The 24,280-nt window shown below is 42.0% G+C and overlaps 1 protein-coding gene across 9 annotated transcripts in view; it reads right to left on the bottom strand.

The window, feature by feature from the left end:
• igsf9ba (immunoglobulin superfamily, member 9Ba) overlaps nt 1-24,280 on the bottom strand; it is a 77,948-nt gene that overhangs the window by 9,335 nt on the left and 44,333 nt on the right. For 4 of the 9 annotated variants that reach the window (XR_009207038.1, XM_058414570.1, XM_058414564.1 and 1 more), the window contains exons 6-19: nt 21,928-22,069; nt 17,369-17,514; nt 13,939-14,081; nt 13,681-13,821; nt 13,270-13,389; nt 10,699-10,849; nt 8,425-8,548; nt 7,993-8,168; nt 7,624-7,850; nt 4,315-4,399; nt 3,874-4,035; nt 3,382-3,427; nt 2,608-2,694; nt 511-2,040 (exon numbers count right to left, since the gene is read on the bottom strand). Coding sequence is in view for 8 of the 9 variants with exons in the window: in XM_058414570.1 (XP_058270553.1) it covers nt 511-2,040; nt 2,608-2,694; nt 3,382-3,427; nt 3,874-4,035; nt 4,315-4,399; nt 7,624-7,850; nt 7,993-8,168; nt 8,425-8,548; nt 10,699-10,849; nt 13,270-13,389; nt 13,681-13,821; nt 13,939-14,081; nt 17,369-17,514; nt 21,928-22,069 (3,280 nt within the window). In the remaining variant the exon portion in view is untranslated. Of the gene's footprint in view, nt 1-506; nt 2,041-2,607; nt 2,695-3,381; nt 3,428-3,873; nt 4,036-4,314; nt 4,400-7,623; nt 7,851-7,992; nt 8,169-8,424; nt 8,549-10,698; nt 10,850-13,269; nt 13,390-13,680; nt 13,822-13,938; nt 14,082-17,368; nt 17,515-21,927; nt 22,070-24,280 lie in introns of those variants that run through there. The other 5 variants (XM_058414565.1, XM_058414566.1, XM_058414568.1 and 2 more) reach the window with 5 other exon arrangements.

Below are 24,280 nucleotides of genomic sequence, written 5' to 3' on the forward strand. Positions count from 1 at the left end.
CTTTTTTATATCAGCCATCGCTATTCTACATGAGGATGGTGGACATTGCAAGAGATGAGTGCAGGCTCATCCCTGGCAAGGAAGGCCGCCTAAGAAGGCCACCTGATGAAGAAAGCACTGAGTCAGTGGGAGTGGAAGAGAGAGAGAGAGAGATGAGTCGAATGAGCTGGAGAAGATGACATGAGATGGCCAGCCCATAAAAAAGGACAAAAAAGTCATGAAATCATCATTACTGAACCATTTAAAAGTCTACAAAAATGTAACTTGAGAAACCACAATAGCAAAGTTAAAGCTTATTTCTATAATAATAACAAAAGAACAAAACAGTAGCAGGAGAGGTTTTATATATATATAAATATAAGTAAAAATATGATTTAACTGAAGCTATTGTTGAATTGTTTTAAAATAAAAGCAGCAAAAGCATGAAGGCCACTGCTTTTGCAGATTGGCTGATGAAAACGTGATCTCTTTGTCATGTTTTTGGAACTGCCAATGGTGCAGTTCACCTACCCTGGTGAGGGCTCTGAGGGCAGCATCTCTTCATCTGTCCTCCTTTGAGATGGCAGCTGACCAAAAGCATCGCTGCTCTCCGCCGGGGGCGAGGGGGACTGTGACGGGTAGCTGGCTGCTGCAGTGGCAAAGGCCACATGGGCACCATATCCCAGGCCAGGCAGGCGGATGGAGCCTGAGCCCAGGGTGGGAGAGGTGGCAGGGGAAGAGGACAGGGACCTCCGGGAGAAGGTGATGTGGCGCATGCTCTCGGGCATCTCCTGTGAACGTGAGGAGCGAAGGACGCCCGGCCGCGGTGGCGGACGCACCAGGATGTCGGGCGAGCCGGCTCGGGAGCTAGGAGGTGTCTGAGTGAGGGGTGAGAGGCGTGATGGCTGCAGTACCACCTGCTGCGGGCCCAGTTCCAGGCGGCGTGCCGCCCTCGGGCTCAGCCACGGCTCGTCCGAGCTCTCGCTGCGTAGCGTGCTGGGGCTCCCTGCTCGGCCTGGGTAAGGCAACACTGGTACGCCCATCCCGTGAGCAGTGTGTCTCAACTGCCCCACGATTTGGGCCTGTTGCATAGCTGCATGTGTGCTCGCTAGGCCCTGAGAAGGGAGCGCCTCCAGCCGCAGGAACGCCGAGCTGGAGGGGGCGTGGCTACGCGACGGGTACGGTGGCGGCTCGGGCACGTCTCGGCGGAGATGGGGGGGAGGAGGGTGTGGTGGCAAAACGACACAGGCACCCTCCTGACCTAGAAAGGGGAAGTCAGGAGGGCGCCAAGTGTCAGTAGAGCGAGAGGAGGGTGGGCCATGTGCCAGTGGAAGGGTGTGGCCAGAAGCAATGGTGGGATGGTGGAAGGACCCCTCGGTGGGGCACGGTGGTGAGGAGGAGGACATGGCTGAGCTGCGTGGGCTCACATCGGCTGCGTAGAAAGGAGGATGCAGCTCCAGCTCGGCTCCACTACCTACATAGCCATAGAAAGGGCCCGGAGGAAAGACTCTGTGAAAGTGGGACACTCGGCTCTGCCCTGTGGCCTGAAGCCCGCTACCCTCCAAGATGCTCGTACCTTCCATAGGCCTGTGGAAGCGAGGGCTGTAGGCCGGGGGCTGCACCATGTAGGACTCCTGGCTTGAGGACACAGGCGAAATCTGCGGCCTGAGCGTGGCCATAACTGGGGGAAGGGGCCCAGGTTCATCATTCTCTTCATCTGACTGTCTGAACTCAGGGTACAGGTCTGACTCCTCCACGAAGGGGAAGCCCTCAATGCGACGTGGCTTCAGTGATGTGTCTGTGTCCGATGGCTCCATGACGAAGCGGCCATCCGGCCCGCGGCTGATCAGCTCGATGGGAGTGGTGACCTCGGCCTCATGTTTCGACACGCTGTACTTCTTGCCCGTTATTGCTCGCTTGGTTCGCTTGTACAGCGAGAGCTCCTTCTCCTTCCGTGGGCTTGGCAGCTTTTTGACATAGAGGCCAGGTGTGCCCACACTGGCCAGAGACGGTGGACGGGAAGAAGCAATGCTCTCTGGACTGATTTTTCCAGAGGACAGCCTGTGAATCAGAGCAGACACAGTGCTTATTATTCTGTAGAATACAGCTTGAAGATGCATTAGGTATTGTATAAGTCTCTGTTTTAATAAGTCAAAACTTTGGAATGTCTTTAGGAAGACCTATAGGAAGGACCTTAACGTAAAAAAAAAAACTACATATTTTTTTTATTATTGCTATCACACAAAACAGGTTCACACAATATGTCATTTTCACTGAGGATGAAACAAAAGACAGTGTCATGGTGCACCATGAGGGGACAACAGAATGGAAACAAGAGACAAAAAGATTGAGTAGCAGTGGGGACAGGGCCAACATTTGACTGTCATATCTGCTATATAGCTCTCAACCTTCAAACATAATGGCTTAATAATAATCAATAATAATCTACCTCAAGAAAAATTGATATGTAGGTGAACCTAGGAGCAGCAGTGTATTCTATTACGCCAAAGGGGCGTTAACCGATCTATAGTCTAAGTCCGCACCACAAAAGAAGAAAGCATGCAGCTAAAGCAGCGAGACGCAACCAGCGCCACGTGCTGGGAAAGGGATGCAGGTGCAGGCACTCACTGAGGACTGGTGGATGGGGGCCTGTAGCTGCTCCTGTCTGGCTCTTCCCAGTAGGGCTCAATGCCAGGCAAAGGGGTAAGAGGAGGCCTGCGGTGAGAGACACAATAGAGAGGAGGGGCAAGAGGCGGCCATCAGACCCGACCGGGTTTCCAAACAGTGATGCAAAGATGGATGAAGATGGATGGGAACATGGGACTAGAATTTACAAAAACCGCCATGAAATCAGAATGGGATTAAATGCCTTCCTCAATTTGGGCTGGGGGTAAACTGAAGAGTCTGGGTAAACAAAATGGTGTTTAAATGTTTAGGTGGCCATGGCTGCACTAATCAGTTCTCAGAAGCTCATGTATAAGCATCATGGTGACAGTTTGTCCTGCTGCCACTGATGATTGATCAGGCTCCAACTCAGCAGACTATGGGGAAGCTGCATGAGATCGGTGGTAATTGCAAATCAATGCATCTTGCTGACCAAAAAGCAGATGTAAGCACAGATGCATTTTTAGCAGTCATTCAGTTGGTCACTCAAATCCTCTTCCATGCATCCCTCACAGGAAACACGGTGGCTGCTAAGGTCAGCCATTTGGTCTACCACTCTGTACATGCATTTCCACCGCCACACACATTCTCTCTCCCTCTCCCTCTCTCTCTCTCTCACACACACACATAGACACACACTCACACACACACACTGACACCTACACCCATGCACGCAGCATCTCAACATATCTGTTGTACTGCAAAGTATGATGGATGTTGCTATGCATCAATACTTACGGAGACTCTATACTTTTCCTGGTGTGAGTTATTGACAATGGAGGATCTAGAGACACAGACAAAGGAACAATAATTACAATAAGTTAAGAGACGCACCAGTTCACAATTGGCATGTCACAGCATCAAGGTGCATTGAAACACATTTTATTTAAACATACAAACCAAATGAAACCTTTGCTAGAAAATGTTAGTAGGAAGTTGTTTTTTTTTTTTTCTCTTTGCTTGTTTAACCTACAGTTCATTTAATAATCACATTTGGCTCAAGATTCTGCCAGAAACAGCTGATTTCTCTCTTTCACTTCATTCGTGCTTTATATTTATACTCACAAACCCCTAATCCGTCCATACATACGTACTACATGTAACATATTGTATTGTAATTTTTTTCTTTTATTACTGTAATATGGAGCAACTGCAAAGTCAACATCCCTGTATGTGACACATTACTTGGCCATTGTACAGTTATGTACAGTCATCAGATACAAGCCTCACCTCGCTTACGCTTGAGTTTGCGGCGGTGCTGCTTGTTCACAAAGCACGCGGCTAGCGTGCTAAAAAGTATGGCAGCAGCTAGGAAGCAAATTGTAGCCACGATCCCAGCCACCACTGGCCTTGCCAGCCCCTCGTCAGAGATCTCTGTGGGAGGGAAGGGGTCTGAGAGAGGAGACACACTGCAGAGCGTGAAATAAGATGGAAGCATAGCAGCCAACTAGCATGCAGTTATTCACAAAGCAGCCAATAAAGCATCTATGTTATCCGTTCTAATAATCCACTGGCATTCATTTCGCGAACAGACGTGGACTAACACTACAAAGCATGGGAAAGAAGCACGCTATCTGTTAGGATCAGCAGGGGGCAATGAGGTACCACATGGTTAAAGCTGCTAAAGCTGTGAAATCATGGGAGCTAAAAATTGCTTTTTCAAATTCTTACCTGTGCTTGACACTCCCACTACATTACTGCTTTCACTAATGAGATCATCCATGACTGCAAGGGCACGGAATTCATACCATGAGTCCTAGAAGAAGAGGGACAGAAAAGAAACGCATTACAACATATGCAAAGTGGGTTAACAGGGTCTAGGTCAAATATCACCAGAGACCAGGGGCCAGAGAAATATCACATGAACACCACTGCTATTACACGACTGAATTAAAAATAAAGTGAATGAGTAGCTCTATTAATAGCTACAAGGCAATTTAGTACAAGCTGAAAAGTAAGAGTGGAAGACAATCCATTGAATAAAACAGAGCGGTGGTGAAAACCCAGAAAATCTTTAAGGTTTGAACGTAAAAAGGACTTTTATTTCATGCCTTAGCTGAGCTGTCTAGGTTGGAATTAAACCAGGACAAAAACGAGACTGCAGTTAGAAGGTTTTCTTCTGTTCTTGTGTGTTTAGTAAGGAATAAACTGATGATGAAATGATGGGTGTGTGGAAAAAACATAGTGTCCTGCCTAATTTGCATGACGATATTTTAAATATAAACGTTGCTTGAATTGTCTTCTTCTGTCAAACTATCAACCAGCTAAAGAGTCCAAAGTAATAAAAAAAGGAAAACATTCATTAGCTTAAAGAGTCAAATTAAACTTTTTTAACCCTCCTGTTTTGCCCTTGGGGTCAATTTGATTACAACCATTTAAACCTCCAGAATATACACTATATTGCCGAAAGTATTCGCTCACCCATCCAAATAATCAGAATCAGGTGTTCCAATCACTTCCATGGCCACAGGTGTATAAAATCAAGCACCTAGGCATGCAGACTGTTTTTACAAACATTTGTGAAAGAATGGGTCGCTCTCAGGAGCTCAGTGAATTCCAGCATGGAACTGTGATAGGATGCCACCTGTGCAACAAATCCAGTCGTGAAATTTCCTCACTCCTAAATATTCCACAGTCAACTGTCAGCTGTATTATAAGAACGTGGAAGTGTTTGGGAACGACAGCAACTCAGCCACGAAGTGGTAGGCCACGTAAACTGACGGAGCGGGGTCAGCGGATGCTGAGGCGCATAGTGCGAAGAGGTCGCCAACTTTCTGCAGAGTCAATCGCTACAGACCTCCAAACTTCATGTGGCCTTCAGATTAGCTCAAGAACAGTGCGCAGAGAGCTTCATGGAATGGGTTTCCATGGCCGAGCAGCTGCATCCAAGCCATACATCACCAAGTGCAATGCAAAGCGTCGGATGCAGTGGTGTAAAGCACGCCGCCACTGGACTCTAGAGCAGTGGAGACGCGTTCTCTGGAGTGACGAATCGCGCTTCTCCATCTGGCAATCTGATGGACGAGTCTGGGTTTGGCGGTTGCCAGGAGAACGGTACTTGTCTGACTGCATTGTGCCAAGTGTAAAGTTTGGTGGAGGGGGGATTATGGTGTGGGGTTGTTTTTCAGGAGCTGGGCTTGGCCCCTTAGTTCCAGTGAAAGGAACTCTGAATGCTTCAGCATACCAAGACATTTTGGACAATTCCATGCTCCCAACTTTGTGGGAACAGTTTGGAGCTGGCCCCTTCCTCTTCCAACATGACTGTGCACCAGTGACCAAATCAAGGTCCATAAAGACATGGATGACAGAGTCTGGTGTGGATGAACTTGACTGGCCTGCACAGAGTCCTGACCTCAACCCCATGGAACACCTTTGGGATGAATTAGAGCGGAGACTGAGAGCCAGACCTTCTCGTCCAACATCAGTGTGTGACCTCACAAATGCGCTTCTGGAAGAATGGTCAAAAATTCCCATAAACACACTCCTAAACCTTGTGGACAGCCTTCCCAGAAGAGTTGAAGCTGTTAGCTGCAAAGGGTGGACCGACGTCATATTAAACCCTATGGATTAGGAATGGGATGTCACTTAAGTTCATATGCGAGTCAAGGCAGGTGAGCAAATACTTTTGGCAATATAGTGTAAGTTTTACCCAGGATTTTTTGTCAGGTAATTTATGTTTTGTTGTTGAATACCTAAATACACCAATCAGGTATAACACTGTGATCAGTGAGAGGTGAAGTGAATAAGACTGATGATCTCCTCATCATGGCACCTGTTAGTGGGTGGGATATATTAGGCAGCAAGTGAACATTTTGCCCTCAAAGTTGATGTGTTAGAAGCAGGAAAAATGGACAAGAGTAAGGATCTGAGCGAGTTTGATGAAGGGCCAAATTGTGATGGCTAGACCACTGGATCAGAGCATCTCCAAAGCTGCAGTTCTTGTGGAATGTTCCCGGTCTGCAGTGGTCAGTATCTATCAAAAGTATCCTTCAAGTCCTGTAAGTCCATTAAGTCCTGTATGGAGGCCACACCTCGCAACTTACAGGACTTAAAGGATCTGCTGCTAACATCTTGGTGCCAGATTCCACAGGATCTAGTGGAGTCCATGCCTTGATGGGTCAGGACTGTTTTGGCAGCAAAAGGGGGACTAACACAATATTAGGCAGGTGGTCATAATGTTATGCCTGATTGGTGTAGCTTTTTGAATAAACATAACCCCAACACACCCCACCTCCCTATTCTCCTAAACACCCAGAATTTCTATTTCGTAAACATAGAAACATTTAGAAATCACCATAAAATCTCATTGATTTACATCAAATTGGACAGAAAGATCTTTTTTTGTTGTTTTTAAAAGTTGTATTTTATTTCTAATTACAGATTTTTGTTATTGATACCATTTGGAAGGTTTCCATTATCAGAGTAACATATCTGTTCCATAGGTTCTCTGAGAAATGAGGTTTGCTCCTCCACCATGTCGTGAGAACTCTCAGTAATTCTCACAGAACCACAGGTATGTTCATGTTAAATTAGGGCCCGAAAGCCGAGGAATGTTCTTGCAGATTATAAAATTGATTGTTATACTGACCTCAGTACTATCCAAAAAAACCAGATGAATGTATTTTTTATTTGTTTTATACAGCTAAAACAATCTGGGGTCAAACTGACCCCAAGGAACACTGATGCCATTAAATGTGTACAGGACACTGAAAACATTATTATTGAAGCTGTTATAGCTGTAAAGGGCGGGACAACTCCATATTACATTCATGTGCATGTAAAGGCAGACGTCCCAAAACCTTTGGCAATATAGTGTATGTCAAACCTATATTTAGAGATATTAAACATTGAACTGACCCCAAGGATAATAGAAGGGTTAAAGATCTCCAGATATCCTATTTATTTGCATAAAGGCAGGTAAAGAAAAAAAACATTTTACGTAAAAAAATTTTAAGATGTTTTTTTCTTCATTTCTTTTACCGGAATGAGGTCTCTAGCCATGATCTCAGTTTCATCTGCTGGAATTAGGTCGTCGAGCACTTCCCACCTCTCTCCTAGGCGAAACTCAACAATGTAACGATCTATGGGTGAAGTGTGGTTGGCTGGAGGAAGCCATGTCAACAGTACACCCTGCTGTGTCCGGTTAGCTGTGAGGCACCGCGGTGGGGTAAGAAGCACCAGTGGTTCCGGAGTACTTATAGGGTACACTGAGAGGGATAAAGAACATAGACACACACACACACACACACACACAAGGTAACAGGTACAAAAGTGTTCACTTCTCCAGCCCCAACAGGTTTTAGAGACCGACTGCGCCCCACAGAGTGCGTACATGGAAATGAGACCCACCTACTGTATTCACAGTGACTACCTCACTGAACGGGCCTGTGCCCAGCTTGTTCTGGGCCAGCACACTGAACTGATATGCTGTCTTTGGTTCCAAGCCCTGCACCACCAACCAGGTCTGAGTGCTGGGCACAGGAATGGACAGCCAATCATGAGGACCCAGATCTGTCTTCTTCTTCCTGTTTGAAAGACAGCACACAATGAGACCCTAAAGACCTGTGAAACAAAAATGGAAAAAAGGAATTCTAACACTAACACTAACACTAGACTGCTAAATGCATTACACTTTCATTAAAGGTAAAGACTGCTTTTGAAATATCTTCTAGAATATGTTACGCTACAGAATTTAAGGGTGAAGACAATTTCTAGTCATGAGTATTGAAACAAAATCCTAGTCGGGGATATTTAAAAGCTATATATGCTAGGGGGACCTACACAGGGCCATACCAGACCGAAAAGGTCTGCTCAAAGCCACCGTCATATCCGGGTTCCCAGGAGACGTTAGCTGAGGTTGTGGACACCGAGACGCGGACATTGGCTGGCGCGTGGGGACTAGTGCCTGAAACAAAAAAAAACTCTGCTTTGTTAACTCCTTCCAGTGCATTTATATCTGATTGTGTCTTCTTTTAACCCACTGAAGTGTTTCTCCAGCAAATTCCAATCGAATATTCATCACTTTACTTCGATTATTATTCGTAAATTGTTCACTGAAGGAAAAACCAGTTTCCAGTTTTACAATTTGTTTCAATTTACATGATTATACATCTATATTTTGTGATTTTTGGTTCATTTATTTATTTCGTCTGCATTGAAGAATTTAATACAGAGTTTAATCGCCCCGAAGTGCGATTTTGTGCAAAAACAACCAAATTAAAAATATAGCAAAAGAAAACAAGAAAAAAATAACAGAATCGAGAACATAACAAAAACACAACAACATTAACTCAAACAGTAAAGGAAGATCACCACAAAACTGTTACAGTGAAAAAGAACAATGCTTTTTCAGGCTGTTGTTATCTTAGTCTAGTTGTTATCTTAGTCTAGCAAAAACAGATGAATGATTTAAAAGTTTTAATTGTTTTGTCCTTACTATGGCAAAAGCTTTGAATCTTTGCTGTGGTAAAGTCCACCGCTCTCCGTCTCTGAACGCATGGTTTAGCTAGATGCCCCGAAATTACTGAGCATTTAGATATGCAGTATATTGCCAAAAGTTTTGGGACACCCCTTCAAATTATTGAATTCACGTGTTGTTTTTCAGGAGTTGGGCTCGCCCCTTAGTTCCATTGAAAGGAACTCTTAATGCTTCATCATACCAAGACATTTTGGACAATTTCATGTTCCCAACTTTGTGGGAACAATTTGGGGATGACCCCTTCCTGTTCCAACATGACTGCACACCAGTGCACAAAGCAAGGTCCATAAAGACATGGATGAGCAAGTTTTGTGTGGAGGAACTTGACTGTCCTGCACAGAGTCCTGACCTCAACCTGATAGAACACCTTTGTGATGAATTAGAGCGGAGAGCCAGACCTTCTTGTCCAACATCAGTGCCTGATCTCACAAATGCTCTTCTAGAGGAATGGTCAAAAAATTCCCATAAACAAACTCCTTGTGGAAAGCCTTCCCAGAAGAGTTGAAGCTGTTATAACTGTAAAGGGTGGGCCAACTCCATATTACATTCATGTGCATGTAAAGGCAGATGTCCCAAAACTTGAAAATGAAATAAAATTTTAAAATAGGTTCACATTAAGGAACATAATCCAAAAAAACAAAAAGAAAATCCATAAATTAAACCAAATGACCAGGACAAAGCAGCTACAGGTGGATTACTTGAAATGAAATATAAAATATTAAATATCACAAAACACAATGGCTGGAGGGACATCAGTATGGTGGCCGAGAAGTGCAAAACAAAATAACAAATCCAAAAACACAAGGACGATTCAGACAAATCGGAAAAGGTAGGTATAGTTTGTGAACAGAATCCTTCCCTCTGATTGGACGAGACATCTGTCACTCAGGATCTACAGGAAGTCCAGCAGTAGCTGCAGCAGTAGAAAGTGGATTGGTGTGTGTATGAACACAGCTCTGCTCTTATAGCGCTCCTTACATCCTTTAATCTGGAACAGTTTGGTCTTCCATACATACCTGGTGTGTTTTTAGAGATCACAAACAAATTTTTACGCCATGATACGCTATCAGTATATCCAAAATCACGCCATATGGACGTCCTTCCTCAAAGTAGAGCAGAATGAATTCCATTTTCTTATAAATATAAATATGTTTGTTAATTTCAAGATTTAAAGTGAAGGCAGAACTCCACACATGTACAAGAAATAAAGTTAGATACACAATTTCCTACTTCCTGTATATCCTGAGTAACATATGTCTCGTCCAATCAGAAGGAAGAATTCCATTTGCAAACTTTAGCTACCTTTTCGGCTTTGTCTGAATCGTCCTTGTGTTTTAAGGTTTGTTATTGTGTTCTGCACTTCTCGGCTATCGTACACCAGCCCTGTGAATCTTAAATAGAGTTTGAAAGCAGGATGTTTTGTGTAGTCCTGGGCCAAGGCACCAAAATGTCTACACTTCTAGTCCTAAAAGTTATTTTAACCTGGTATTTTTTAAAAAAATAAAAATATAATCATACTTCAAGCTTCTACAATAGGGATGTGCGCTTAAAATGATAAAAGACACGATCAATATTACCTATTACAAAAAGTCTTGTGCTGGCAGTGATGCTTGTGACGACGTTGGTAGCGACGCATTCCCATTCCCCATGATCCTCTTTGCTCAGAGACACAAACTGTAAGCTGCCACTGGGTAAGATGTTGTGCTTGCTTCTACTTGGCTTTCCTACCTGTAATCACACAAATTACACAAATCACTATTTTTTGTGAACAAAATTTTCTGGAGTATCAGGTGGGTTTTTTGGAGTATTATCATTTGTATAAGTATCATCTGGTGACCTAAAGCTCATGCTCAATGTACACTATATTGGCAAAAGTTTTGGGACATCTCTCCAAATCATTGATTTCAGGTGTTGTTTTTCAGGAGTTGGGCTTGACCCCTTAGTTCCAGCAAAAAGAACTCTTAATGCTTCAGCTTCATACCAAGACATTTTGGACAATTTCATGCTCCCAACTTTGAGGGAACAGTTTGGGGATGACCCCTTCCTGTTCCAACATGACTGCACACCAGTGCACAAAGCAAGGTCCATAAAGACATGGATGAGTGAGTTTGGTGTGGAGGAACTTGACTGGCCTGCACAGAGTCCTGACCTCAACCTGACAGAACACCTTTGGGATGAATTAGAGCGGAGACTGTGAGCCAGGCCTTTTCATTTGTTTATACTAAATAAGTCGATTTCTATTCCGCCGGTGGAACAGAATGACAGCTTACTTTTAAAAAAGAGTTAAAAAATGTATATTAGTGCACACCTTGAGTGATGACAGCACACACCTGGATTTCAGAAACCTTATAAATTCAGAACTGTTGAACTTTTCCGATCAATTTGTATTTCAGGGCAGGATTGCAAACTGTTTGTGTTGCCACACCCTGATGGAGAAGATGAAATAAATCCCAAATCACGTTAATGCAAAGAAAATAACTATGGGCTTTTAATTACCTCCTGTTGCAGGATGTTCCATAGCCTAGGGTGTTTATTTCTAAAGCTGCAGTATGTCTCAAATTCAGAAAACATTATAATCAGGGTGGGAGAGGGACTAGGGAAAGGTGTAGGAGGATCAGACAGATAGTTGAATGTTGTGGAATATCTTCTTTTTATTCAAGATTCAAGATTCATTGTCATTTCAACCACATATAGCTGACGCAGTACATAGTGAAATGAAATAACGTTTCTCCAGGACCTGGTGCTACATAAACATACAACAACAAATAAACAACACCACAGAGCTAGGACAGAAGTTTGTCTTAGCCACGTAAAGTGCACAGTGTGCAGCTAGGTGCAAACAGAGCATAGACAAGACAGTGCAAAAGACAATAAATACAAGAAAGAATAAGAAGAGAATATTGCTGTTGTACTCCTTATGTACTTCCTAAGATTGATCCATAACATTTAGCAGTTGGCCCTAAGTGTAAATCAGACTCCTATATGTTTTGGTTCTGTCCCTTGATAAGTTAAAAGCAAAAACATTGTGGTAGACATCGTGGGATGTGGTTAAGGCATTGGACCACTGATTGGAAGGTTGTGAGCTCAAATCCAGGTCCACCAAGCGGGCTTTAGCAAACCCCCAATTGCTTAGCTGTATAAAATGAGATAAAAAAAACAAAAAGTTGCTCTGGATAAGAGCATCTGTCAAATGCTGTGAAAGTAAAAACAGGCAGAAGTTTCAGCTACTCAGCCCCACAACAATGTCTGTTTTTTGATATTTGAGAGACCTCACAGAAGAGTTAGCGGGGCAAATGGCAAATGCAAGAGTTGTTCGGCGCAATGCAGAGAAATAAACTGGAGTTTAGAGAGATTTTAAAGAGATTTCTTGTTCTCTAAACTTGAATAATGAGCTCATCCTGGCAGAGAGTGCTCAGAGTTTTCTGGTGAGAGAAAGAAAGAATTCAGGAGTGTAGCTCAGCAGTAGTAGCTGATGCACTGCAGACTGATACACTATATTGCCAAAAGTTTTGGGACATCTGCCTTTACATGCACATGAATGTAATATGGAGTTGCCCCGCCCTCCGCAGCTATAACAGCTTCAACTCTTCTGGGAAGGCTTTCCACAAGGTTTAGGAGTGTGTTTATGGGAATTTTTGACCATTCCTCTAGAAGCGCATTTGTGAGGTCAGGCACTGATGTTGGACGAGAAGGCCTGGGTCACAGTTTCCTCTCTAATTCATCACAAAGGTGTTCTATGGGGTTGAGGTCAGGACTCTGTGCAGGCCAGTCAAGTTCCTCCACACCAAACTCACTCATCCATGTTTTTATGGACCTTGCTTTGTGCACTGGTGTGCAGTCATGTTGGAACAGGAAGGGGTCATCCCCAAACTGTTCCCACAAAGCATGAAATTGTCCAAAATGTCTTGGTATGAAGCTGAAGCATTAAGAGTTCCTTTCACTGGAACTAAGGGGCCGAGCCCAACCCCTGAAAGACAACACCTGAATTCAATGATTTGGAAGGGTGTCCCAAAACTTTTGGCAATATAGTATATGAAGGCTACCTACATGAATAGACAGAAACAGTTATAATCCAATAGTTATCTTATGTTATTTTCGAAACATCGCTGCTAAGTGAGTGACCTGCTGTGTGAGTCGAGTCACTGTACCTTTCTCCAGGTTATGGTTGGAATCTCAGGGTCTCCAGAAGCAGCACAAGGGATGACAAGCTCTCTGCCGGCCTCCTGACGGTATTCCCCACCAGGCCTCACGTTAAAGTAAGGGGGGTCCTATATCACCATAGCAACAGAGTTTCATGTGCTATAACCAAAAAAACTCAATTCCATCTCATTACCTGGATTTCATACCAGGGTTGCTTATTTCCTAGTCATGTGTACTTAATTTACTATAATGTATATATACACGCAAAAAAAAACATATTTAGCTCTTAACTGTGTTAGAAAAGTAGCTTTAGTGTAAATGGTAGTTTCTGCTGATAGCTTGTTGCAGCATTACATATCATACAGTATAAACTTTCACAGCTAATGTTAGACATCAATGTATAAAAAAAACGGACAAACCTTTAGCACCAGAGTGGCCGGAGGGGATTGTCCCATGGTACCTAGAGCATTGTAAGGCACACAGGTGTAGGTGCCAAGGGAGTCTTCAGTGACCTCTGCCACCCGAATGCTTCCATCTGGCATTTGGCTCCAGCCAGGGTACTGTGAGAAATAAGCCACAAGGGAACAAGCGTCCTTCTTTATCACTTTGCACAACGTAAACAAGCATCCTGTTTAAACTCACAGAGGTCATCACAAAGGGCATCACAACCTCCTAACCTTCTCAACTCTTAGAGGATATCCATCTTTTTCCCATCTCACAGATATAACAGGCGGGTTGGCGTCGACTGGGCAGCGTATGATTCCTGGCAACTTTCTTGGGACGTAGATGACCGGTGGCATGTTGAGAACACGGGCAGGGTCTACAGAAAGCACCGAAACAGAAATCTTAATAGTCTATAATCATGAAGTGAACAAATCCATGATCGTGCAAACCAAGCTGTTGTGAACATAGAACATATATCATTTTCAGAAGAACATAAGCAACACTACAGCTAATGTGTAACAAAGGAACTTACAGCCTGCCAGCTTTTGTGAAACAGTGTGTGAGTTATTTTTAATTCTGGTCTGCTATTAAGAAGAAAGTTACACTGTAGAAGGATATTAAAAACCGGTTACACCTACATCCCCCTCTTTCTCCATTCAAGGCTTTAACCGTTAATAAGGTTTTCAAGATGGTGCTATTAAACAAACAAAGAAACAAAAAAAGTACAAGGCAATGGCACAGTGGGAGAACAGTACTGACCAATCTTTGAATCACACACTATATTGTCAAAAGTTTTGGGACATCTGTCTTTACATGCACATGAATGTTATATGAAGTTGGCCCGCTCTTTGCAGCTATAACAACTCTTCTGGGAAGGCTTTCCACAAGGTTTATGGGAATTTTTGACCATTCCTCTCTAAAAGCGCATGGACGAGAAGGACGAGAAGGTCTGGCTCTCCGCTCTAATTCATCCCAAAGGTGTTCTATCAGGTTGAGGTCAGGACTTCACAAGTTCCTCCACACCAAACTCACTCATCCATGTCTTAATGGACCTTGCTTTGTGCACGGGTGTACAGCCATGTTGGAACAGGAAGGGGTCATCACTGTTCCCACAAAGAGCATGTAATTGTCCAAAATGTCTTGGTATGCTGAAATATAATAAGAGTTCCTTTTACTGGAACTAAGGGGCCGAGCCCAACCCCTGAAAAACAACACCTGAATTCAATGATTTGGAGGTGGTGTCCCAAAACTCATCCCAAAACTTTTGGCAATATAGTATATTTATAAAGCTGCAGTAGATCTCAAATCCAGAAAACAACTTGCGAGCATTGCCATAAAGGTGGGAAAGGGACTTGGGGAGGAAGCACAGATAAAATAACATATTGTACTGTATTCATTGTACTGTAAATCATACAAGAGCACAGACTCCCTCATGTTTAGGTTCTGTCCCGTGATAAGCCGTTTTTGGGACAAGATTAAAGCGTGTATTGAATTGTACTGCAGTCCAAAATCCATGTTTCTTTCATTTTGTTGGAATGACTAAAGAGAATAAGCACACTATCGCTTCTCCAGGTCAAGCTGGCAAGCAAATTATTACTATTAGCTCGTAAATATTTAATGTTCGGGTTAAAGAATAAGCTCTGACAGTGGATCGTTGGTAGGGAGAGATTTGTAAAAGTCTTCCATTTGAACGGCTCGGGACAATATCAAAGGGAATTTGAGAGTGTTTCTGTTTAACCTTACTGAAGATGTATTACAGGTTTTGGTACATTTGAACCTGGACACGGACATGTAATTTTATCAGCTGCTGTATGGTGCAGTCTGTGTATGGTCTATGTCATATAGTACTGTATGATGTCTCCTATATGTTGTGGGGGTGGGGGTACAGAGTGTTTATAATAATGTATAATCACACTCTCTGGTGTTTATAATCATTTATAATCACACTCTCTGGTGTTTAGAATCAGTTATAATCACACTCCCTGGTGTTTATAATCAGTTATAATCACACTCTCTGGTGTTTATAATCAGTTATAATCACACTCCCTGGTGTTTATAATCAGTTATAATCACACTCTCCGGTGTTTATAATCATTTATAATCACACTCTCCGGTGTTTATAATCAGTTATAATCACACTCTCCGGTGTTTATAATCATTTATAATCACACTCTCCGGTGTTTATAATCATTTATAATCACACTCTCCGGTGTTTATAATCAGTTATAATCACACTCTCCGGTGTTTATAATCATTTATAATCACACTCTCCGGTGTTTATAATCATTTATAATCACACTCTCCGGTGTTTATAATCAGTTATAATCACACTCTCCGGTGTTTATAATCATTTATAATCACACTCTCCGGTGTTTATAATCATTTATAATCACACTCTCCGGTGTTTATAATCAGTTATAATCACACTCTCCGGTGTTTATAATCATTTATAATCACACTCTCCGGTGTTTATAATCATTTATAATCACACTCTCCGGTGTTTATAATCATTTATAATCACACTCTCCGGTGTTTATAATCATTTATAATCACACTCTCCGGTGTTTATAATCATTTATAATCACACTCTCCGGTGTTTATAATCATTTATAATCACACTCTCCGGTGTTTATAATCATTTATAATGACACTCTCCGGTGTTTATAATCAGTTATAATCACACTCTCTGGTGTTTATAATCAGTTATAATCACACTCCCTGGTGTTTATAATCAGTTATAATCACACTCTCCGGTGTTTATAATCATTTATAATCACACTCTCCGGTGTTTATAATCAGTTATAATCACACTCTCCGGTGTTTATAATCATTTATAATCACACTCTCCGGTGTTTATAATCAGTTATAATCACACTCTCCGGTGTTTATAATCAGTTATAATCACACTCTCCGGTGTTTATAATCATTTATAATCACACTCTCCGGTGTTTATAATCATTTATAATCACACTCTCCGGTGTTTATAATCATTTATAATCACACTCTCCGGTGTTTATAATCATTTATAATCACACTCTCCGGTGTTTATAATCATTTATAATCACACTCTCTGGTGTTTATAATCACTTAGGCAAAAAAATTCACAGAGATTAAAATTTAGCCACAAATTACTGCCTTTTTAGCAAGACAGGAGGAAAAATATCATTAACTCTGCTCTTTCAAAGCCAGTAGCTGACATACAGGAGAAGAGTTTTATTCAGGAATGTTTATGCTCAGTTTATGTTCCACTTGCTGTAACAATAAGAAGTACAAAAAGGTTTAATCTATTTTTTTTTTAATTGTAAAAAAAAAAAAAAAAAAAAAACCTTGCATATTTGTTTCTGATAATATTGTTGTGATTTCGAATGTTATGATACGACACTTGAAATTTTTGTCTCCTGATAGTCATGATAGGAGCAGGAGGCTCTAACACAGCTTATTTAGCCACATATAGCATCAATACAGACAGAAAGCAGTGCTTGTGTACTCCACAGAGAGCCTAAAACTAGGACAGCATCACACCAAACAGCCACAGTATGTGCACATGACATACACCTATTACCCACTCTGACCAGGAACACAAAACACAAAGGACATTAAACATGCAGAGGAGGTGGAGTGCTCAGGGTGAGGATGTTAAAAGGGAGGAAAAGGAACACTCACACTGCACCGTCAGATAGGCCGAGGCAGAGGGCGAGATGCCCAGGCTGTTACTGGGGCTACAGGTGTATTTCCCAGCATCCTCTGGTTTCACGCGGTAGATAATGAGGGTGCCGTCGATCAGGATGCGCACTCTGAGCTTCAGGTCGCTGAAATAAGAGCAAAGAAAGCTTGTTCAAAGTGTCTAAGAGAGTGTCGATGAGGTGTAGTGCTGTTTTGGTCAAAAGAGCTTCCTCTTCCTCTTCTTTATTGATTTCTAAATCAAAACTACACACTCTGACATTAGAGCTAAATGATTTATGTTATAATGAGATTTCTGATCATTTTTTACGGTGGCTGAGAAGTGCAAAACAAAATAACAAATCCGTCAACAAATCTAAAAACAAATCCGAAAACAAAATAACAAATCTGTAAACAAAATAACAAATCTGTAAACAAAATAACAAATCCGTAAACAAAATAACAAATCCGTCAACAAATCTAAAAACAAATCCGAAAACAAAATAACAAATCTGTAAACAAAATAACAAATCTGTAAACAAAATAGCAAATCTGTAAACAGAATAACAAATCTGTAAACAAAACAGCAAATCTGTAAACAACATAACAAACCTGTAAACAAAATAACAAATCAGAAAAAAAATATGTAAACAAAATAACAAATCCGTAAACAAAGCCATAAACAAATAAAAAAACTAAAAATCCAAATCCATAAACAAATCCGAAAAGAACAAATCTGTAAACAAAATAACAAATCCAAAAACAAATACGTAAACAAATCCTTAAAGAAAATAACAAATTCGAAAACAAATCCGGAAACAAAATAACAAATCTCCAAAAACAAATCTGTAAACAAAATAACAAATCTGAAAACATATATGAAAAAAATCTGTAAACATAATAACAAATCCAAAAACAAACCCGTAAGCAAAATAACAAATCCGTAAACAAATCTGTAAGCAAAATAAATCTTTCTACTGCTGCAGCCTGCTGGACTTCCTGTATATCCTGAGTGACAGATGTCTCTTCCAATCAGAGGGAAGAATTCCGTTCACAAACTATACCTACCTTTTCCGCCTAGTTTGAATTCTCCTTGTGTTTTCTGATTTGTTATTGTGTTTTGCACTTCTCGGCCACCGTAATTTTTTTATTTTTTGCATTTTATTTAGAGAAGAGATCCTCAACATTTCATATTACACTTACATAGACCTCTAAGGTTCTGTACTTAGCCAATAAAGCCCTTTCCCCCCAAAAAAATGGTTCTAGGTAGAACTCTTGGAGAGCAATGAACTTTTATATTAAACAGTTGTATAATTCAGAGATTACGTCAACTGAAATCAGTGCGGAATTTTATCTGTATGTAGATAACAAGGGCATCTGGGGTAAAACCTGCACCAAATCAAATATGCAAATTTTCTTGTCTAAATCTGTATCTAATAATAATAATAATAATAATAATAATAATAATAATAATAATAATAATAATAAAGAACCCCTAATAATTCTAAAAAGAACCATTAAACTTGGATTCAAACAGCCTCACTGACTGGGTTGATTTCTTTTCAATGAACGCTTCAAAATGGTCCTAGATAAAGAGGCATTTGTTCCACCCCTCTGTCCTTTAGTGGGGCAGTGGTGGCTCAAGTGCTTAAAGCTCTGGGTTGTTAATCAGGGTTCAAGCCCCAGCACTGTCAAGCTGCCACTGTTGGGCCCCTGAGCAAGCCCCTTAACCCTCTCTGGTCCAGGGGAGGCTGCATGATGGCTGACCCTGCGCTCTGACCACAACCACTAAAGATGGGATATGTGAAGAAAGCATTTCACTGTGCTCTAATATACTCTGATCAGGCATAACATCATGACCACCCGCCTAATATTGTGTCGGTCCCCCTTTTGCTGCCAAAATGGCCCTGACCTATCGAGGCATGGACTCCACTAGATCCCTGAAGGTGTGCTGTGGTATCTGCCACTAAGATGTTAGCAGAAAGTCCTGTAAGTTGCACATCCCACAGATGCTTGATTGAATTTAGATCTGGGTAATTATTCTGCTGAAAGAGGCCACAGCCATCAGGGAATACCGTTTCCATGAAAGGGTGTACATGGTCTGCAACAATGCTTGGGTAGGTGGTACGTGTCAAAGTAACAGCCACATGGATGGCAGGACCCGAGGATTTCCAGCAGAACATTGCCTAAAGCATGACACTGCCTCCGCCGGCTTGCCATAGTGCATCCTGGTGCCATGTGTTCCGACGCGCACACACCCGTCCATCCTCGTGATGTAAAAGAAAACATGATTCATCAGATCAGGCCACCTTCATCCATTGCTCCATGGTCCAGTTCTGATGCTCTGATTGGCGCTTTTGATGGTGCACAGGGGTCAGCATGGGCACCCTGACTGGTCTGCAGCTATGAAGCCCCATTTGCAACAAACTGTGATGCACTGTGTATTCTGACACCTTTCTTGAAAGAACCTCTTCTCTTTAGGGAAAAGCCTTCCACTAAATGTTGGGGATTTGTGCTCATTCAACTACAAGAGCATTAGTAAGATCAGGTACTGGATATTGGATGAGAAGATCTGGGGTGCAGTCAGTGTTCCAGTTCATCCTAAAGTTGGAGTGAGGTCAGTGTTCAGTGCTGGATTTTTTCCACATGGAGGAAGCGGAAGGAATTCCACAGCGGCATTGTCGTGCTGGAACAGGTTTAGGCCTCTTAGCTCCAGTGAAGGGAAAGTGTAAGAAGAAGAACTGAGGACCTTTATTATCGCTACACACACATTACAGCACAGTGGAATTCTTCTCTTCGCATATCCGAGCTTAGGGTCAGAGCACAGGGGTAGCTATGATACATCACCTCTGGAACAGGAAGGGTTAAGAGCCTTGCTCAATTGCCCAGCAGTGGAACTTGGTGGTGCTGGGGCTTGAACCTCAATCAAACCACCCAGAGCTTTAACCACTTGAACCTCCAGCATATAAAGACATCCTGAACAATTTTGCGTTTCTGTTCTTGTAGCAACAGAAATATTGTGTGACGATCAGATGTCCAGAAACTTTTGGCTATATAGTGTATTTAAACCGAATACCTAGATTTCACAGGAGACTATTACACGGGTTTTTCTTAAAGTATTGCTCACTAGCAATCAGAGCAGAATGTAAATCAGTGTATAAATACCGGAGTACAATTAAAATGTAATCACCATTAAGACCTCTCTCTCTTACAAATACAATTTACTACAAACGTTCTTTAAAAGCTACTGCCGCTACATTGACCCCAAAACGTGCGAATGAGATGAATCCTGTTTAAGCGATTCCTCTTCACGTACTCGCATTCACACTCCCACTTATTATTGCTTATTTTCCTTAAAATACAAAAAAAATACGACTCATCTTTTTAGTCTGATCTCTGTACATTTCTCGGATAGGTGTGTATTTTTGCTCTGTGGTGCTATTTTAGTGTACTGATGTCACCTGGGTGTGTGTGAATGAGCTCACGCATACACACACACACACACACACACATACACACACACACAGTGCAAAAGACGACATCTTAGCAAGTTAACATATCTTGGAATGCAAGATGCAATTTTTTTGCAGTGTGCACACACACACACAGACACACACACACACACACACAGTTAGGGCCAGAAAGACCTCGCTCAAGGGACAGCAGGATGTCAGGGTTAATCCAGGAAACACAGTGAGAAACTAGTTACAGTTACAGTCCTGGGATATGCCCATGGTGACCATTTTTTAGTCTACAGAGACACCAAAAATAGCCTTACAGTTATTCAGTGAAAAAAAGGCACATCTAAAGAAAGGTTTTGCGTAGCTGGATTAAGTGTAAGTTATTTTCAGCTTTTTCGTTTGAGGAAAAAAAATATATTTCTTTTTAGGAGACTATCAGCATGTGTTATTTAGGCATGTGATGACACAAGCATGCTGTCCTGAGAAAACCTGCAGGGTCAGCTTCTACATGCCAAAGCAACAAAGCTGCAGAAATCCAGCCTGAGATTCAGAATGTCTATAATTCGATGCAAATCCTAAACTAAACATGCTCCAATACGCACATACATACACCAACCAGGCACAACATTATGACCACCTGCATAATACTGTGTTGGCCCTCCTTTTGCTGCCAAAACAGCGTCAAGGCATGGACTCCACTAGATCCCTGAATGCTGTGCTGTGGTATCTGGCACCAAGAGGCCCCACCTTGCAACTTACAGGACTTAAAGGAAACTCTTGATAGATACTGACCACTGCAGACCGGGAACACCCCACAAGAGCTGCAGTTTTGGAGATGCTCTGATCCAGTGGTCTAGCCATCACAATTTGGTCCTTCATCAAAGTCGCTCAAATCCTTACGCTTGTCCATTTTTCCAGCTTCTAACACATCAACTTTGAGGACAAGATGTTGACTTGCTGCCTAATATATCCCACCCACTAACAGGTGCCATGATGAGGAGATCATCAGTGTTATTCACTTCACCTCTCACTGCTCACAGTGTTATGCCTGATTGGTTTATATACAATCTCACATGACATGGCACAAGATGGTGACTATACTTCTTGAAGTAGACATTGTCCTCCTCCCAAAACCAGGTATATGTCAGGTTGCCGGGATACGCCTCTGCTTGGCAGGTGAAGAGCGCGTTCTGAGAAATGTTTACGGTGATGTTTTCAGGGGGTGCCACAATATATGGAGGACCTAGGAGAAGCAAAACACACTGTATTAAATGACAACATGCAAAATTTATATCAGTTTATTCTAATGTATTCGAATCTAAACTAATCTAATCTAATCGACCCATATGTTCAAGTCGCAAGTCTCTGTACTACAAAGTCATCAGTAGGTTTTGGGGATGACCCCTTCCTGTTCCAACATGACTGCACACCAGTGCACAAAGCAAGGTCCATAAAGACATGGATGAGTGAGTTTGGTGTGGAGGAACTTGACTGGCCTGCACAGAGTCCTGACCTCCACCCCATAGAACACCTTTGGGATGAATTAAAGTGGAGACTGTGAGCCAGGCCTTCTCGTCCAACATCAGTGCCTGACTTCACAAATGCACTTCTAGAGGAATGGTCAGAAATTCCCATAAACACACTCCTAAACCTTGTGGAAAGCCTTCCCAGAAGAGTTGAAGCTGTTATAGCTGCAAAGGGCGGGACAACTCCATATTACATTCATGTGCGTGTAAAGGTGGATGTCCCAAAACATTTAATGTGCTTGAAATTTCATAAATAGCTTTCAAAAATAGATCTCTTTTTTCCAGCTGAAATCTTTGCTATGGGATCCAATATTTTCTCTAATATCTGATCCAATAATAATAATAATAATAACAATAATAATAATAATAATAATACCAATAATAATAATATTCTCACAGTGCTTTATTGAGGACAGGCTCCTGTAGTGTTATCAACGAAGACGTTTCTGTGGTGTTTCCCTCGAGGTCAGAAGCGAATATTGCTTTTTTGTATAAACAATATCACCAGTTTAAGAAGAAAACAAGCCCTGGGCCAGCAATATTGACTTGGCACAACTCAGGCCAGCATTCTCTCTGACTCCACATGGCTGGAATCTATCTGGAAAGGCAGCATTTCTCCTTCTCAGCAACACCTCCGCTGCTGTATGGCGCGTTATATTATAGTAAAGTGCCTGAGACTTCACATGAAGTCTCAAGTTTGTTTATGTTGGACACACAGTTGTGTGTGATGCCTGTGTCCTGCAGCCGTAAATCCGTCTGCGGTGAAAGGAGCAAAGGCAGTGACATGCAGACTGATGGTGTTTGCTGTGATTGCGTACACAGAGCAGGGCTAATAAATGCAGGCACTTCATCATTCTCTGGAGTCGTACAGGCTTCAACATCAACACACACACACAAACACCATACTCCATATCTTACTCTCATGAGCTGCTCTGTTCATTACAAACACCGTCACTTTTTTTTCTTTGAAATATTATGACTCTTATTTATTACCTTTTTATTAATTCTTTATTTGACAACATACATCTCCTGAGGTTAAAAACTCTTTGAAATTCAACAGGGTAGTCCTCTATGAATGTGTTGTTGTGTAGCTCATATGTCTTGTGGTCATAAATCTCAGGAATTGTATTTGTGATTTAATAAAATCTAATTTACACTATATTGCCAAAAGTTTTGGGACATCTGCCTTTACACGCACATGAATGTAATATGGAGTTGTCCCGCCCTTTGCAGCTATAACAGCTTCAACTCTTCTGATAGGCTTTCCACAAGGTTTAGGAGTGTGTTTATGAGAATTTTGGCCATTCCTCTAGAAGTGCAGTGTGAGAAGTTCCTCCACACCATGCTTTGGTCACTGGTGTGCCGTCATGTTGGAACAGGAAGGGGTCATCCCCAAACTGTTCCCACAAAGTTGGGACCATGAAATTGTCCAAAATGTCTTGGTATGAAGCTGAAGCATTAAGAGTTCCTTTCACTGGAACTAAGGGTCCGAGCCCAACCCCTGAAAAACAACACCTGAATTCAATGATTTAGAGGGATGTCCCAAACCTTTTGGCAATATAGAGTATGTACTCCGCAAAACAACAAGGGAACATGCATGCTAGTTTTGTAGGCATAAGATAAGATAAGATAAGATAAGATAAGATAAGATAAGATAAGATAAGATAAGATAAGATAAGATAAGATAAGTGGAAAGCCTGAAGTCTATCAGGAGAGGATACGGACTGTAGCAATGCGACTGTCCCCTCACCATACATTTACAAGCTTTTTTTGTGCCTCTTGGTCACTTAATCAGCTCACTATACTTTATTACATCCCATTAACAACTTCCTTTTAGGCTAGCTATTTAACATCCAGGCAACCAAAATATGGGAGTAGAGAGGATACTGGGGCTTCAGCTTGCTTAGCAATTGTCCAGCCTGGTCCAA

This window comes from Hemibagrus wyckioides, linkage group LG17 (genome assembly GCF_019097595.1).
Source record: "Hemibagrus wyckioides isolate EC202008001 linkage group LG17, SWU_Hwy_1.0, whole genome shotgun sequence".
Classification (NCBI taxonomy): domain Eukaryota; kingdom Metazoa; phylum Chordata; class Actinopteri; order Siluriformes; family Bagridae; genus Hemibagrus; species Hemibagrus wyckioides.